Below are 19,388 nucleotides of genomic sequence, written 5' to 3' on the forward strand. Positions count from 1 at the left end.
TTTGTACCTCCTTTTACATGAGAGTTCTACTATATAATTTATATAAGTGGGAGAGTGTGTCAATCTGACACCTGTAGCTTTAAATAGTAATTATTCAGAAATGACACATTGGGCCTATAGGAAGCTCAAAGTTTTTTTTAGCAATTAATCATTATTTGTTTTCTTATTTTATAACTTTATTCCAGAAACAAATATCAACAGATAGAATCTACAACATATATTTTACTACTGAAAAAATCTCTGCAAAATCTAAAGATAACCATTTTGTACATGTGTGTCATGACGACTTTCCATCATTCGATTTTAGTTAATTAATCATTCAAATATGTAATTTATCTCTTTTCGCAATGAGTAAATGTACATGTATCTTCCATATTCACAATAAAATAATGTACTTTATTTTACACCCCCCCCCCCCCCTTCAAGATCACAGTGTATGAACGGGAGTGTATAGTATAATCATTAGTTGCTTTTTGTATCGTCACTTGTGAGTATCGAAGCGGGATAAATCAAAACAGGCATGGTATAAGGGTCAGTAAAACACCAAATATCTGTATTATTCGTAACTACAAATATGTTTAACATTATAGACGTCCTCATAATTCATGAAACATGATTTTGAAAATAATGGAAGCAATACTATAAGAATCGAAGTGTATAATCACTGAATTTCTATCAAAACTGCGATGTGTTTTCGAAGGAAATTGCGTTTCCCCCCGTTTTTCCTGAAATGTATGCTATAATTGTAACTTATTTGAGTCATTTGATTATTTATTTATTTACAGTTTCTTTATTCTACATCATTCGTAATTAGAAAGCGGCTAACATGCATACACGAAATAGTTTTGTATAGTCGCTTGTTACTTTACTACATATAGTCGCTTGTTTTAATTCAAAAAATTACTGTATAGTCACTCGCGAAAAACTCTCATTTACAAATCGCTAATATTTCTAATTCCAGCAATTTTCAAGCAAAGGAACTTACATATGATATCATTTAACCCACAGGATGTGTTCAGCATAGAGAAACATATAATCAAAAAGTGGAAAGTTGCGTAAATCTAGTTTTTTCAATGATTTGATTCATGGAAAGCCCACTTTTTTGATCACGTGATTCCCGGGCGACAACGATATTAAATATGTTCACACCAATCGATACAGACGCACAAGGGTAAATTAGATGCTCATCGCTATCATCAAATCAACGTTATGCAATGTGGAGGAGGAGAAGTATACGTAACTTATAAAATTTTAAATCCTATAACATAACGTGGCTATATACTAACCATTACCTTGTTATCTTTAAGTATGTAACATTTTAGACTATTCCGTTTTATGTACTTACATGTATATATATAGTGTCTAAGTAAGCCAGCATTGGCTGGACATGTCTTACATTTGATGTAGTATTACTTTTATGAAATGTTTTTACATGTAGATTGTAAGATGTTTGACACTTTAATGAAATAATTGAATTTGAATTGACTATCATCACTAATATTAATCAGCCTAAATTTTATTTTTTTTTTTAAATATGTGAGTATGTGTGCATTTTGACCACGACGTCACTAGCAGGAAATTTTGTTTGTTCTTTTTGTGGCTTGATAATGGGACAGATCGCCTCGAAAATTTGACATTATTTTTGTCCATACTAATGGAATTGAACCCAACATATATTTACGAGTGCGATTAGATTTTACTTATTTCGATGACGAAAAGAAATTGTGAAAATCAATCGCTGCAACAATGACATTTCAGTAAAAACGAAAGTTTAAATCGCGAAATTGAAAATCCGTGGATCAACGTTAGAAACGAAAATATGAAAATAATTTTTAAGTGAACAGCCATTTCCAGTGTTAGAAATATGGAAATGACGTAAGTAATTTTCGTTTATGATTCTAGAAGGATTTGTTTTCATCGTAATTATGACATTTTGTTAAGTAATGACTGGTCCATGGAAATCCAAGTTATACCTGAAGTATCAACGTGGTGCATTCTCCTGCATTTTTGTTACATTTACTCCATCTACATTGCAAATGGCTATATATGATCTGTGCAACAAACTTGACTAAACATTAAATTGATAGTGTATTTGATAACTCTGTTTTGTTTTATTTGTTAGCTTCAGAGCCTTTTATCACGGAATATATTTCCTCTTTATAACAAGCGACTATACAAGTGTCCTCGCAAGCAACTATACATCGCCAGTTTCAAAACAATGCAAGTGACTATACAATTTTAACTGATCGTCCTACAACTTCAAAATACGATTAAGTAAAACATATTGTGTCCATTAATATGTATTTATGTGTTTTATATTGTTGGATTCATTTATAAACATGTGATGGTGCTTGAAATGATGAAAGCCAGACAGAATACCTTAAAATAGTGCAAAATATTAGGCGGGTGTCTCAATTCTTCGGTGATGAACAGCAGATCAACTCACGAAAAGTGTCTGAAATGTTAATGCTGGTTAACACTCAAAACTTCATTAGTCACTGGTAGTTCAAATTGCTATCCATGACGCAGTTTATAACTTTAGATTACAACAAAAACGTAAAGAATAAATAAAAATGTCAAGAAATATTCACTTTCCGTTGTTTCATTTGTCTTAGCAAGTGACCGAGTACCGCTATACAGACTCGCAACTACGAAATTTAAAAAATACTATACACTTCCGTTCATACACTGTGAAGATATTCAATTTAAATACATTTGTACATTTTAAAGATGCTCCATCGCTGACAAATGATTTTTTTCACTATAAAAAACAGAAGCAGACGATTTAGTATTTTTCTTCAGTTACAAAAATATTTACTTTACACCATTACCACCATTGAAATGTGTGCGCCTGTGTTCAATGCTAGTTGAAAACATACCTACCACAGGGGACTGTGACATGTTTTCAACATTTTCAACAAATATAATGCAGAGGGAACTGCTATTCATGACTGTCTTAAATATAACGCATAGCTCAAATTCAAGTTTTTTTTATTAGCTTATTAGTTTCATAGCAAACACAAAGAATAGTGGCAATATCAGTCTGGTTTACAGCCTGGTTATTCTACTTTACATCAGCCATTTTATAGCTATGTGAAAATCTATTAAAAAAGTAGTCGACTTTTCTTGTTTTCTGTGATATCTCTTTAAAAGTGTTCGATCGTGTGTGGCACAAGGGACAGATTGTTAAACTAGCGAATTGTGATATTGTTGTTGGAAATATTCAAAATTAGTTTTAAAAAATACATGAAAATAGGAAATAGAGGTACAAATGCTGTCGTTCCGCAGGGGTCAGTTATAGGTCCGTTACTATTTGTTCAGTATACAATATGTACATGTACATTTGTATATACAATGTAATGCTTGTCAAATTAAGAAATAAATGGATTGAACTTATAAATGCCCTGGATAAAATGTAATGTGTTGATCTAGACTTTTCATATTTATATCGTATACAGATGCAAACAAGTTAAAACACAACTATTAAAAGATCTAAAACTGTCAGCTTAAGTCTTGAATATAAATGTTTCTTCAGGGGTCTATTGATAATAAAAAAAAATAAGTTATCTATGTTTCTGTTATAATTAGCTATGTGGCATTGCTTACCCCTATTTGCTTCTTATGTCTTATACGATTGACTTCTATTCCCTCTGTCTAATCAATACGTTTCTGTATTTTTTTTATTTTTTTTTTTGCATTTTGTTTGCATGTTCGTTTCGACAAGCAGCTGTAGTTTCTGATATTCCTAGTTTTAGTATTATCCTCTCATAGTGATCAGAGTCACTAGAAACCTTCCACTGGAAGAGCGCTCTCCAAAGCGCCCCAGTGACTAAGAGTTGTACGGAAAGTAATGTAAGCAGCGGGACTTTTTGCACGAAAATAGAAGCTCGTTTAACGTGAATTGTCCTTACACATTTACGGATTAAGATGAATTTATTTGATCACGTGAAACAATTGCACGATTCAGAATTATACCATGATTTATGCCAGCTTGTAAGTATGAAATTGGGACACTCATTTGTGTGATAAAACACCAGCTGATTGTGTTGTTTGATTTTCAAATCGTGATTTTTACGGTTGGCGCTTCAAAATTGTATATCATTTTAATAAATTGCGTATTATCTTTATAGTAGGCTAACCCCTTCACAAGAAGATAATAATTCATATTTCAGTCTAGATCCTCTCGTATGTCATTGATTGTAGTAGCTAGCTACCACTGCATTGTAAATATAGCAGTTGTAAGAGAGAGGGGATTTTTATTATTGACAAAGTTATTACTGGTTCTGTATCAAATTCCCTTTTGCGAGAAACAAGAAATTGAATAATTTGAGAATATTGATAAAAATATTCATTTATGGTGATGAAATCAAACATTTTTCATACAAAACCTACCTCAAACCAAAGTGGTTTTGTATCCATGTTGCATGCATGCATCTGCTCCAACAATGTGAGTTAGAGGTACTGTACAATATTATAGCTACATTTTCTCTTCTCCTGCTACAAATATATAATGATGACATTTTAATTAAAGGGATGGTCCAAATTTGTGTCTGAAAAAAAAACAAAGGAAAAATGCATCCTAGATAGAATGCCACAGGGGATGTATATGATATGAAATTTTACTTCTGTTAGCTTCATGAATCAATTTGACAATTTGAATTTGATGAAAACTTTTTTCAGGCAAGCGTTGTGATTACACTATGTGACAACAGTACGGATGTGGAACTTCTTACGCTCCAGCAGCGATACCAATGTATGGTCTACTATGGCAATGCTCTCTACAACATGTCACAGTACCTGAAGGCAGAGGTATTAATTTTTCTGAGATGTTTAAATCACATGACAGTGTTTATTTTATTAGTTTAACATCCTATTAACAACTAGGGTCATGGATAAGGACGTGCCAGGTTTGTTGGTGGAGGAAAGCCGGACTACCCGGAGAAAAACTACTGAGCAGAGTTCAGTACCTGGCAACTGCCCCACATTGGATTCAAACTCACGTCCCAGAGATGGAGGGCTTGTGGTAATATGTCGAGACATCTTAACCACTCGGCCACCGCGGCCCCCAGACATATGATGGCCCAAAGAGTCCATATGTGTGATGATAATATGTCAATTTTGAGTTACTGTACCATGGCCAAAACAATATGGATTAAGTACAATTTACTGTCGAGTAGACCCATCTTGCGGCGATTGTGACGCCATATCTTGACAGGATTTTTGTGACATCACAATCACCGGAAAGTTGGACTTATCAGTCTAGTCTTCATGCTAACAATTTTTATACAAAGGTCAAATTGTGTTGAAGTATGTGGCGACCCCAATGTGATCTTATAAAAATATTGCCAGAGGTTTTACTGCATCAATATTCCTCAATTATTAAACTGCATTGTATATGTTGGAACTCATGATCAACATCTTCAAAAGTATTGTTATGTTTTATCAAATTTATTATAGGACACCTACAAGAAAGCTATAATTCTAAGGAAAGGCTTTAACAAGTCAAAAGTAAAAGGAGGTCCCCCATGTCACACGGTAGGTACAGAATGGCATTATATATACATATATACCTTATATATATACCTGTGTATGGCTTATTGCGACAGGTGTGTCAAATCTGCAAAATACAAAATCTGAAAATTATAATGAGCTAAACATTTACTGGTTATTATCTATCAATAATTATTTTAACATATCTTATTTCTATAAGTTCATAACAACTATCTTGAAGGCAATTTTTTTTTACATATTATATATTATATTAAATATATTTCGCCATGACTGGAGAATCATTACTTGCTTTACCAAGTAATATTCTGTATTTACAAATTGCAGAGTTATTTGCCCAGTTATTGATTGTGACATTTATGTGTTAGTGAGCATAACGTCATATATATACATGTACCTTGTAGAGAAAATGGCGTGAGTTTTGCACACAAAAATAATGATGTCATAATAGATACCTACTTGCAAGGGAGATAACTCTGTAATGTGCAAAGACAAAATGATAACTTGAGTAACGACACAGAAAAGAAAAAGAGACATGTATAAAGAGATACAGTACTTAATGCGTCTAACATTCCTTCAAACGCGTTTTAGATTCGTTTGCGTTTCTTTCGTTTAGTTTCGTTTGCATTTTGTTTCGTCGAGCGTTTTTCGTCTGCGTTTCGCGTTTTCGTTCGTTTGCGTTTTGATTCGATGTCGTTTGCGTTCGTTTGCGTTTTGATTCGTTTTGGCTTTCGTTCGTTTTCGTTTGCGTGCGTTTGCGTTCCAATTCTTTTACCGGATGTTATTTATTGATATTTGATTAAGAATGGTTGACTGCGCATGTGTTGGCTAAACTAAAAGTGGAGTCAAATGACGGTGTAGGCCGATAAATTTACGTGTTCAAAACAATGTAGCAAACATACACAAATATTTTTTTTAAATCCTTTTGTATCTAGACATTAATTACATTTAGTACGTGTAACGTACACACATTGTTTGATAGTAAGGATCATTTGTATACCTTTCTGCAAGGTCTTATATAGCACTAGCTATACACATGTATGTGCTACAGGGGGACAGGTACAATGAACACTTGTAACACCCGTGGGGCTCGATAAAGTGGACTGAAGGATTACAGACAGGTGTGAACTCACACCACAGGACGCCGTACTGCTGGTCATAACTCATGTCATCACTGGTGCATGCATTATAAAAAAAATATATCCGAATCATCACTGTTAGCATTGAATCACGTTATTTTCTAGTGATACACACTATTCTTATAATAAAATAACACAATTAATAATATCTCAACCATCGCTTAATACAGTATTTAAAACGAATACTTTTTTTAACATATTTTATGTAAAATTTAACGTACCGAAGTCAATAGATATCAAATCATAATTGACATATATATATATACATAATACATTCAACTGCATCTCTGTATTTACACGTATTCTTCATTGATATAATTGATCATGTATTTTATTGATATGCTGATGTAAGAAAACACATGAGGACTAAATTAAAATCACCATAGACCTAGTTTTCTGTAATGACTAGAATAACACAGCATTGTTGTTTTCATTGTATGCTTTGGTACATGTACAGGGTCACGTATTATACATTGTAGCCTAAATAAACATGTGAGGGGCCGTGCGCGTCTGAGGCTATCAGTGAGCCATTGTTCATGGGTGACTGCACTTGACCAGGTGTGATACATAAAAAGACACAAATCAAAATTCTTGTTTCAAATAGTTCCGTATAAATGACAGCAGGTAAATCTGGGGAGGGGTATGATATAAAGTGTATATAAACCTCCCAATGGGTCGGTAATGCACTATGCACATTGATATCTATATAACAGTCCGGGCCTTTCTGGAGTTAGTACATTAATCATCTACCTAACCGCTAGACCTGTGTCTATACTTGCAGTAGTCAAACGTAATTAATGTACTGATTGTGCATGATAATTTCACCTTAAAAGCATTGATTGAAGATATTGTACACAGATGTTTTTCATATTTTAAAAATAAAAAAAATGATGGTAAAATTTAACATATGCATGTAATCGTACTTTTTGTGGTTAAGCTACCGTAGTCCCGATCGACATTTATGATATGCTCTGTATGCTAATGCATTTTGTTAAAGATATTCCGCCGCGAATGGTATTTCTTCTCTATATGATTTTCTTGTTACAAAATTACTTACTTTTTAATACACTATTATTACTATTATTAAAAAGTTTGAGCTTCTTATTTTAAATAGTCCCGAAAAAATTATGCTCTGTCGGCGATGGAGTATCTTTAAAATTTGAATGCCTTGAAAATGAATCTAAGGGAAATAACTGTTGTAGGAGCTGACATCAGAAGTGGAGGTGAAGTACAAGATGTACCAGTGTTTGTTACAACAGAAACAATACAAAGAGGCTATGTCTGTGGTGAGTATCACACATTTTATTACATATGTAAATTTACTGATCAACAATAAAAAAAATCAGCCATAATTTCCACTAATTTCATCATAGGAATACAACATGTATATGATTATTTGAGTGATACCACAGAAAGGGAAATAGAAGAGAATTTGGTCCTTTAATTATTGAAGTTAGTGGATATACACATGTGTTGTGAGGACACTGGGCGAGTTGGGGTTCCATGGAGTTGGGTTTCACTTCTCGGGGGTCAACTCGCCCAAAGGTGATGTGCTGAAGTCCGTGACCGTTATTGGCGTAGTTTACACCTCGTCATGCTAGTATTCGGACGTATCATACAAACCCATACTCGTGTGTTACCGTAGATTACGACTGCCCATATCAGCACTTTATGAACATTTAGCGTATTCACCACATATATGTATAAAATTATACATCAAAGTCAAGAAAATAGATCAAAGAGAAATAACTGTTAAAAGGGGTGACAATGTATATACTGTATTTAACCTAATAAGCGCCCAGGGCTTTTAAAAAATTGAAAAAATGCAAAGATGCTTAATAAGACAAAATGATTGCAAACCTATACCATATTTATAGTTTGGGTCTTATGCCCGGCATTTGAAATCAGCCTCAATAAGGGGAGGAGAGCTTATAGGGACATATCGGGGCCTATTGGATCGAATACGGTATGCTGATATAACTTTTATAACCTTGTCTGAAGTATTGCATTGTATGTGTACCAGTGTTATCTGGGTATGTAGAGACATTGTTTGTTCTGTGATTTATATTCAATTGCCTCAAGTTATTGTTTATTTCCAATGTTATTTTATCTTTATATTTTATTTGAATGTAGCTCGAGGGTATAAGTTCACGACAGAGAAATCCAAAGATTCACCTGGCACTGGCGAAACTTTATCTGAGGGCAGGGATGGACCGGTCAGCTATAACCAGCTACAAAGAGGTCATCAGGTCAGTGTTATCATTGGAGTGTGGTCAAGTGGTCAGTTATAGAACTTCTGGACAAATAGACTCAATCACAAACCTAGCATATGTTTTTGGTATTGATATGATGTTAAACAGGTACTATAAACCAGCTTATTTTATATTTTAGAAATTTATAAAAGTTTATCATGCTTTGTTCACTGAATAACAACTCATCATTTACATCATTTAAAGGCGATGAACTATTTATATTCCTTTACCAGAGCTACTCTGTTAAGAGACCACTCTCTATTCTGTATTTGCATATTACAGAGTTATCTACTCTTGCGGGTAGGTATCGATTGGTACGTCACATGTTTGCGAGCGTAACGTCATACGTTTCGGAGAAAACGACGTAAATTGCACTCACAAAATAATGACGTAACAATTGATACCTACCTGCAAGGGCGCTAACTCTGTAGTATGCAAAGACGGAATTGATAAATTTTCAAATTTCTTTGACAGGTCGCTTAAGACAGATTTGACTGTAGCTGGTTATTTTTGTTGGTCAGAATTTTCGTGATTTGGGCTATAAACTAGGAAATTCACTTTTTTAGCGGCTTTAAAATTCATCATTTGGTCATATTATTGTCCTGTTAATTCACAAAAATATTTTCCCCATGAAAATAACTAACTACAGTATAAACTTTGATAGTACTGCTATAATACACACCTATCAAACCATTGGTGTCAAACAGGAAATCATGAATCACAATTTGATTTGCTATTTCTTACCATTATACTTGCAGAATTATCATACCGTTTTCGACCCAATAAGAGCGAGGACATTTAAAAAATTGAAAAAATGAAAAGGTGCTTAATAAGACGAAGTAATTGCAAACCTATATAGTTTTGTGTAGTTTTGGTCTTTATTTATGCCAAGGCAATTGAAATTGAGGCCTCAAAAAGGGGGAGGGGTGCTTATAGGGACATGGGTGCATATTGGGTCTGAATACAATGTCCTTGTATATAATTCTTAATATGTTATGATGTTTTAATCTTTGTAGGGTTTGCCCCTTGGCATTGGAGGCTCTGAATGGCTTACTTGGTCTAGGGGTTAAGGGGTCAGATGTCACGACCCTTGTGATAAATGGTCTTCCTCACGGCACACCGAATGATTGGTAAATTAGAGTTCATCTACTGTACATGTAAACCAACTTATTTTCACGATGCCTCATTATTGTGACAACTTATTTTTTGAGATAACTTATTTTCGCTTTTTCATGTCCAATGACATTTTCATGGCGATATATATCATGATTTACTGATAGAATGCTTTATTGCATTTGTAGTTTAAGTTAAATCTTTTGAATGATACCATGTATATGTGGTATGAAACAAGACACCATTGTGACCAATTCATTTGATGATTGTGTTACTGTTAATACAGGCTTTCAATGTGGATAAAGGGACAGGCCCACCTAGCGTCCCGAGAATTCAGCAGTGCCGTCGCAACATTCCAACTGATGGATACCAAGTCCTATCTCAAGGACAATGTCCTCCTTGTTAACAGTTTGGCTGAAGCTCTTTTCTACGATGGACGCTACTCTGGTGCATTACAAGCTTTTCAACGAGTAGGTGTCAAAAATAGATCATAGATTAAAATAACGGTACATTCTACAACTTTGATGCTTGGTGTCACTCTCTGTAATCTTCAAAGGGAGTTTTGCTGGCCTGTAATTGGTCAGTTTTTTTCCTGAAATTCCTTCAGTTTACTATGACATAGTGATAGTAACCCCTGGGATATCAAGGATGGCTTTATGTATTTGTATGACTGATTACTGATTTTAACTCCTGTTATATCTTTATATTTTGCTGAGATAATTAATATTAACAAAGTTAGAAATGATGAATTTATAAAGGAGGTTGATTGTTTTTAAATATTAACTCAATATTACCATAAATGTTTGTTTTTAAATTTTGACTATACTACCTGGTAATTATTTTTCTCGTTTGATACAGGTGCACGCTATAGACCCACTACAAGTAAAAAACATGGATCTGTATTCTTACCTCCTTTCCAAAGAATCTAAAGTCAAAGAATTACAGAGGTAAACCAGTGGATAAATGATGCTTTAACTAACTTTGCATCTAAGAAATCAAAATATTTAATTTCTTCATGTGAATTTCGAGTGAACAGGGCTTAGAAGTGAATTTCACATGAAATTCATGTGAAATTTACATGGAAATGTAACATAGAATAATTTCTGAGAAATAAAGGTTAAAAAAATGTCAGAATTCTCTTGAATGAACTCGTTTATGCTGGCATGGAAAAAGGTAAAAACATATTTGTAACCTCTGCAACTGTTGTTGCAGATTGTCACAGAGACTGATGAAGATTACAGAATATGCCCCAGAATCCTGGATTTCCATTGGATATTTTTCCATGGTAACCCAAAAGGAATCTCGTACCAGAACAGTCTACTTTGCACAAAAGGTATGCCCATTTTAGTGTTTGTAACTCATTCACCCTTGAACTTCCATAATGGACTGTTCCAGTCCTTGATAGTCCTTGATTTAGGAGAGTTCAAAAGTGTCTTCAGAGGTGAATGAAGCACAAATTTTCCAGGACTTAAAAATGTCATCTTCCAATCTGTGGAGGAAATGAAATCATATCATAATATATTAAATGCCTGAACTAAGTACAGCAACCAAACAAGTTTTCAGAACTGTACTTAATTAATTGATTATTCAGCTTAATTTCATTCAAATTTTATTATTGTATAAAGTATCACCCATTACTGTTAGTATAACTTGTCTAAACCGACCCTTGTCTTATCCAGATCATTGTCTATACCAGCATAGTTGTATAGCATTTTCCTACTTAATTTTTAGTAATTAAAACTAGTATAACCCAGAAACCTGGCTATATATACAGACCAAATATGCTGGGTCCTGGTGACATCCGGTTTAGACAGTTACACTGTAATTGTAATCTATTAAATATTTAATTGTAATTTTTTTCACGGTTATGACTATAACGTCCATGAATTATGTTCCAGGCCAACAACTTGGACTCATTCAACATAGAGGCCTATCTACTGAAAGGATCAGCACTCCTGGAACTTAAGAAAAGTCAGGACGCCTCTCTCCATTTCCAGGAGGCATTGAGACTGGCACCACACAGATATGAGGCCTACCTAGGTACCGTACAGTCAGTTATTTGTGCTATTTCGTGGGACATTGCTATGGTTACGATAATTTGATCTGCCAAAAAATGAGAAATGGATGAATAAGATATACTATTAATGTGAAAATTTTCATGAGAGGAGGAGAAAAAATGTTAACAAATGCATTTATCACGAAATGAATGGTAGAGCGAAATCTTTATCCATGCTGATTGTGAAATTAAACACTTGCAAAAATATTTACCTTTACCCTTATGGCCAATTCACAACATAAAAAAAATTCTAAAATTAAATTTTCACTTTTAGTCCTAATTTGTGAAAAATTTGACCCGTGAAGATAACCAGCTATACTGTGTATTTACATTCACTTGCCACTTTTACTATATAAACTAAGCCAAAATGAAGTTTATTTGAATAAATATAAAAGACACCCAGATCTGTTTACCTTTACACATTTGGTGCTATTGATATGTTACACATTTGTCACTTATTTTATGGCATGGTGACATGGATCACAATGTCAATAGATCAGTGACAAATTCTATCTTTAATTAAGTTATCATTGATTAACAAAATTGTTTCAAACTGTTGAGTAAATGACATTACATTATGTTGATAATTTTAGGGCTTATCAGCTGTTACATGGCAAGCCATCGGACGAGAGAGGCTCTCTCCTGGGCTGGAAAAGCTATCAAAATTCTCGGCAATAATGCTCGTACTCTTACTGTAAGTATAGTCTTATATGAGAGAAATCAAATTCAGAGGTTTGTTGCTATTGCTAGGTTCTAGCCCATAGGGTCAGGATGACCTTAATTGATAGTTTTATCTGTCGTTGTTGGCCATCTACCATCAAAACCGTTCGCGAACTTTTCACATTTTAAACTTCTGGTCAAGTTCAGACAGTGTTATTTAGCTGAAACTTGTCTAGAATGATTCTAAAATAGTCCCGTCCATGCACAATTATTTTTGGGTCAATCCCATATCTAAGATGGCACCATAACACCATCTTGAAAACACATTTTGAACATCTTCAGTTCCACTGGTGCTCAAAATTTGTATGACTGCATAAAATTTGTTGTTATTTTTAGGCCTCTCAAAACACATTTCCCACTCTATCCAAAATCCAAGATGAACGCCAAAAAGTCACTGAATTTTTTTTCATATTCAACTGGTGCCAAAGTTATCAGATGATAGTTACGGCACTTGGGCCTCTTGTTTTGTATTTTTAAATAACAGTTATAAGTAAAATCCCAATGATAGCTGTGACCCTAAATCTAATAACTATTGTTTTTGTTCACAGGAAATTGCATTTCACTATATCCACTATCAATCTTTAAAATTTACAGACTCTTGCATTAAATGTATTAACCATTCTTTTTTGTATTGATCAATTAATTGTTCTTTCTCAAAAAAACATTTCGGTTAGAATATTGGAAAATCTTTGAAAATAATTTGAAAGGTTTATCTCAATTTGACTTTATTTTTCAGCTCTATGCCTCAGTATTATCAAAAGAACCCACCATGACTGCAAAGGTATGTTAATGTTTATGGAAGCGTTGATGATAAATCTATATTTAAATAAATATGGGATAAGGAAGTAATTCCAACCGTGTGGACAAAACAAAATTGTCAAATTTTCGAGGCGATCTGCCCCTTTATCAAGACAAACAAAACGAACACGATTACATGATAGGATACGAACAGTAATGCGGGACAAAGTAGACAAATATTAAACTATACAGCATAATGGAGCGCAATTTTACCCTTCGGCAGTGGCAGCCGAAGGCCGGGTCTACAAATATCTAAAATATGAGCGATGACTGGAAAGCGTGCCACCTGTGATGTCAAATGTGTATTGAAATTTATATATAGATAGATAGATGGTGAATTTAAGCTCTAATTTTGTTAAACTATTTCTGTAGACGACTGTCTAACATGAGTTCCACTGTAATATTTTCTGCTTTACTGCGAATTTTCTTATGAGAAGTGAATCCTAATTCAAAATTAGCTACAATACTTAATACTATATAGTCGTTAAATCTCAAATGAATGAAATTCTCTTTCATGTAATAATTCATCCATGAGATATTAAATGATAAGTGAATCATATATACTCTGTATGTTTGAAAGAGAAATTTAGATTCCTAAATATTTTTGAACATTTTAAGACCAAATCAAGGCTGGTATATAATTTGGTTTCTAAATTACTTGACTAAGAACCTTGACATATGACTAGTTTCTCTAATTAGTTTTGTTTGATTCTGTTGACATTAAAATCCATGTATGCCACAATTATGTATGCTTGAATTGTTTTGATATTTTCTTTTCCCCTATAGGCTAAACCGTACCTTGAGAAGGCAATGAAGATGGACCCCAGTTATCTTGAACCTGTATATATAATGGCGGACATTTTATCTCGAGAACACCAGTACGACAAAGGCATAGAGTTGTAAGTCGGGAATTATGGCAGTTTTCATATTTTCAGTCTGTATTGAAGTCAATGTTTTGATATATTAAATTGCTGCTATTGGGAAAAAAACGTAACAATTAGAAAAAATGAGAAAAAAATAATAAATATTAGACACTTGAATTACTCCATCTACCTCAGATTCTCTGAACATGTACTGTGATCAGCAGGAAAATGTTCTTAAAATTCTACTGTATTTCTGTTACAGATTAAGGAAACAGCTACAAACTCAGAGTACGTGTAAACTGCACCAGACGTTAGGGGATTTCCTGGGGGCCGCTAACGAACACTTGGAGGCTATAGACCAGTACAGTATAGCACTCAGGTATACTATATACATTATTTTATTCTAACACTCTAGTCTGTTATAACATATTACAGAGTTATCTGCCCTTGTGGGTAAGTACATCGATTGTGACACCATATGTTTGCGAGTGTAACAATTCTTTTTAGAGCAAGTTACAAGAGTTTCTCTCACAAGATAATGATGTCACAATGGATACCTACCTGGAAGGGAGGTAAGTCTGTAATATTCAAAGGCAGAAATTTTTTGCACTGTCAATATTTATTCCTAGAATGTTTTATGATATCATGTTGCAAACAATTTCTGAATATCTTTTCGATAGTATAGAGTTAAGTGTATGCAGTCAGAGAATAATCTATGTTTCTACATAGATTCAGTTTTTAGAAAACAAATGTCTTATTTAAATGGTTCTTTACTCAGTTTTTGTGTGTTATAGAATTATCTCCCTTTTGTACAGATACAAATTGTGGTGTCATTTCTTTGAAAAATACAATGTTACACTTTAATTCAAAAACGTAACGTAAGCATCAATACTACCTGCAAGGGCAAATAACTCTGTTATATGTATAAATACTGGCTTGCAAAGGACATGATATGGTAATAAGTTCCAAATTTTAAGACCATTATGTAGTTGAAGATCATGAGGTCTTGCAAAAAGAATATCAAAATAAATTTGAAAATTACAAAAATGAATAATAAAACTGGAAATGATTCCTGAATAACATTTTTCTCAGTCTGGACCCCACGAATGCCAAAGCCCGCGAGGGGATGGAGAGAGTGGAGAAACAGAGTGACATGGGACTGATGGGGCTCAGTCTGGAGAACTCATACGATGTCGACGATATAGAGGGCAGTGACAATGATGTAAGTGTTAAACTCAAAATGACTTTTCCGACTGAGGTTATCACAAATTGTGATAATTATTTAATATATTTATATACCGGGGACTCCAACTATTTGCATAATGGTTATTTGAATAAATTGGGTATTTATAAAACAATGTCTGACTCAAGTTTTTGCAACACTGCGCATTTGCATCAACTTTTTCACAGCCTTTGCTTATTCTTCACAACCTTTGCCTGTTCGAATGCAAAATCAGGAAAATTCTAAAATATTCCATATATGTATGGGAACCTTAATGAAAATCCCATTATCTAATTCATCAAGATACTGAAAGGAAAATGAGAAACAGTCAAATATTATTCACTTAAAATTGGCATGACCACAGTTTAACTTTAAATAATCCAAATATCCAAGTGTATAGAAAAGTTTGTGGGGTACCATCATTGAGGGTCTTTAAATGTTTGAATTAAAATTAACACTGTTCAACTAAATTCAGAATAACAAGCTATTCAGAATATTAACTTTTATATTGATTTGTTTATATATATTTTTATGAATATTTTTTTCATATTTTTTATATTGCAGGGTGACTTTGACAATAGTAATAGCGATGTAGAGAGTACGTGGTCGGAGACAGATTATACATAGTCTACTGGCAGTTCATAGTGTGTGAGACAGACAATACATAGTCTACCGGCAGTTCATAGTGTGTGAGACAGACAATACATAGTCTACCGGCAGTTCATAGTGTGTGAGACAGACAATACATAGTCTACAGTCAAGTCGTAGTGTGTGACAGAGACTTCATCTCATCTATAGCACTTAGGCTACAGTCAAGCCTCGGTGTGTGAATGATTGGATGATTTTTATACCGGTAACTATTGAATGTGTCCACATGGATGTAAAATCTGTGAACTGGTTGAAGGACACATTGGCTCTAATGTGTTGGCAACACTGAGACTACCAGTCTAAATACATACATGTAAAGGAACCAGTGTGTCTGAGTAAATTCTGTAATGTATGAAATCTTCATACATGGATAGTGCTAGGCTGTTGGGAGATATTGACAGATGGTCTACATACATAGGAAGAACTTTGTTGTCAGAGGACACCTTGGCCAGTGTATGAAAAACACTGTTTTTAAATATAGATATGTTCTGACCTGCTACACATAAAATACCAGCTTGTTCGAGTTAAACTTTTTCAATATTTAAACAAGTCTGAGTTAATTTATAGGATACCTTGTCGGTCAATCTTTAAATATAAAAAGTTGAGCTAGATACCTTCCTATTTTAATATCATGTATTGGAAGTGGCAATTCTGCTGACCACCTGCCTTTGTACAACTCTTAATTGCTGTTGTTTACTTCTAGAATATTCCAGTCACTTAATTTGGAGCTTTTCTGTTTACATCTAAGAGTTGAAAGATCTCCTGGGAAGACTTCTCTGGAAAAGAACGCAAACTTAGTTGGCTTTAGAAAAGTATAAAGGAGAACACTTCCTAGCTCAGCATTGGAAATACACCATCCACACAAACAGGATAACATATTATCGTTATTTCTATGATATTCAATAAGAGCCATATTTGGTGTTCATGAACAAAACAATTTTAGTATTTATGTGTCTCAAAATTGAAAGGAATCTTCAATTTTCGTTTTGTTGAGCTATCAATTTGGGGAGAAGGAATTTATTTTCAGATTTGAGTGAGAAAATCATTGATTGAATATTCTGAAACAAAATAACTTCCTCTTTAATACAAATATGCCTCACAATAGAGACGTTCTTATAATTTTACTAGAAAGGATATTATGTTAACAATAAGATTTGATCAAAAGCTATGATTCTAAAGTGTAAGTAGTTTACTTTGATATGTTATATTTGGATAAGTTATTGATCCCTTGTTTATAAAATTTATGGAGATGATTTTATCTCTTATTCTGTTGATGTGGAGATTAATAATGAATGTCACATTTTAATCGTAAGATAATGTATTAATGTAATAAACTGTTTTAAAAATGTTAAAAAAATATAAATCTATGCGTTGTTGTAGTTTATAAGCTCACTTGACCAATTGAAAGTGAGCTTATAAGATCACCTGACCGTATAAGCTTACCTGTACAAAAGATAGTGTACTTATAAGCTAACCTGACCAATAGAAAGTAGAAAGTGAGCTTATAATCTTACCTGACCAATAGAAAGTGAGCTTATAAGATCACCTGACCATATACGCATACCTGGACAATAGAAAATGAGCTTATAAGCTTACCTGACCGTATAAGCTTACCTGTACAAAAGATAGTGTGCTTAAAAGCTTACCTGACCAATAGAAAGTGAGCTTATAAGCTTACCTGACGAATAGAAAGTGAGCTTATAAGCTTACCTGACGAATAGAAAGTGAGCTTATAAACTTACCTGACCAATAGAAAGTGAGCTTAAAGCTTACCTGACCAATAGAAAGCAAGCTTAAAGCTTATATGACCAATGGAAAGTGAGCATATAAACTTACCTGACCAACAGAAATTGAACTTAATTATACTGTATCATTAGTCGTCCAGCAGTCTGTCATCACGTTTTACCTTTAAACGTCTTCTCAATAACCAATATGTTCAAAGTCCTGATATTGCACTTCAAAGATAATGGGATGAGACAGAACCAAGTTTGTTCAAATCAATGACCGTGAACTTCATCCAAGATCACATACACAGAATATGTAAAATGTTTAAAAATAAAATCTCGTCAGTAACTAGCAGGCTGATGAAGAGCTATCAAGTTTGTTCAAATGAATGACCTTGGGTTTTATTCAAGGTCATAAGAGTCAAATAAGCTTAAATCTTTTAGACATTTTTCCCAGTGACTTATGGACCAAGACATTAGGTCTGAAACATGCTGAATTATGGGTTACCTAGTTTGTTTGAAATTATAAAATCGGCCTTCATTGACAGTCACAGCTAAATTATTAGAAGACTTCTTGTCAATAACTTGTAGGGCTAGAGACCTGATATTGGACCAGGTGCGTGCTTTAGGGAAGAATTGCCGAGTTTGTTTGAATAAATGACATAGAGCTTCATTGACTGTCATAATAGGCGATGCGACTTCCTGCCATTATTTGATGAGCCCGGAGGCCGATAATTGAATTCGTCAGAGCAAACAGGGAAGAAATGCTGTCAAGTTATGTTCAAATTATTAACATTGCCCTTCATTTAAGATAGATTTAATTAATATATCCAAACTTTAAACATAAAAAAAACACATTGTCAAGTGATGAAGGAAGGCCATTTTATGACTCGGGCCTAATACGAGCATTGAACTTACGATCTACTCAACACACTCGCCCATTGAAATGTTAGATCTGCAGTAAAACCTGCCTATAAAGACCACCAAATGGACCAAGAAAAATGGTATTTATATGGTATTGCCTTTACATACAGGTCAAATTGTTACTGAGAAATTTAAAGTGGTCTTATTAAAGATGCTCCACCGCCAACAGAGCATAAATAATATTAAACATTTGAACAATAATTGGTGTTTAATTGTGTATATATATATGTCTAATAAACACAAAAATAAGTATAAGATAATGTGTTTTGTCTATGGAGTATGCTCAATCAGTACTTATTTTATATAGAATCCTGTTTTTGATAGTGAAAAAATCCCATTTGTCAGCGGTTGAACATCTTTAAGCAGGTGGTCTTTAAACAGAGGTGGTCGCTCATGCAGGTTTGACTGTATTCATTGTACA

At 33.7% G+C, this 19,388-nt stretch overlaps 1 protein-coding gene across 1 annotated transcript; it reads left to right on the forward strand.

The window, feature by feature from the left end:
- Positions 1 to 3,413: 3,413 nt before the first annotated feature.
- On the forward strand, positions 3,414 to 17,671 carry LOC138331562 (anaphase-promoting complex subunit 7-like). The gene is made up of 16 exons (XM_069279263.1): positions 3,414 to 3,993; positions 4,681 to 4,809; positions 5,458 to 5,535; positions 7,850 to 7,933; positions 8,781 to 8,896; positions 9,916 to 10,029; positions 10,299 to 10,482; positions 10,871 to 10,959; positions 11,225 to 11,345; positions 11,911 to 12,052; positions 12,662 to 12,762; positions 13,525 to 13,569; positions 14,373 to 14,485; positions 14,712 to 14,828; positions 15,542 to 15,671; positions 16,236 to 17,671. Exons 1-16 carry the CDS (start codon positions 3,928 to 3,930, stop codon positions 16,296 to 16,298), a joined length of 1,692 nt encoding a protein of 563 aa, XP_069135364.1. The 5' UTR covers positions 3,414 to 3,927; the 3' UTR covers positions 16,299 to 17,671.
- The last annotated feature ends 1,717 nt before the right edge of the window (positions 17,672 to 19,388 follow it).

Source organism: Argopecten irradians, chromosome 9 (genome assembly GCF_041381155.1).
Source record: "Argopecten irradians isolate NY chromosome 9, Ai_NY, whole genome shotgun sequence".
NCBI lineage: Eukaryota > Metazoa > Mollusca > Bivalvia > Pectinida > Pectinidae > Argopecten > Argopecten irradians.

Bases quoted from the DNA above. Each gene is read 5' to 3' on its own strand.
- LOC138331562 (XM_069279263.1), top strand. From the start codon at position 3,928: ATGAATTTATTTGATCACGTGAAACAATTGCACGATTCAGAATTATAC. The intron at 7,934-8,780 runs GTGAGTATCACA...ATTTGAATGTAG, and splicing joins ACAAAGAGGCTATGTCTGTG to CTCGAGGGTATAAGTTCACG. The intron at 8,897-9,915 runs GTCAGTGTTATC...TAATCTTTGTAG, and splicing joins AGCTACAAAGAGGTCATCAG to GGTTTGCCCCTTGGCATTGG.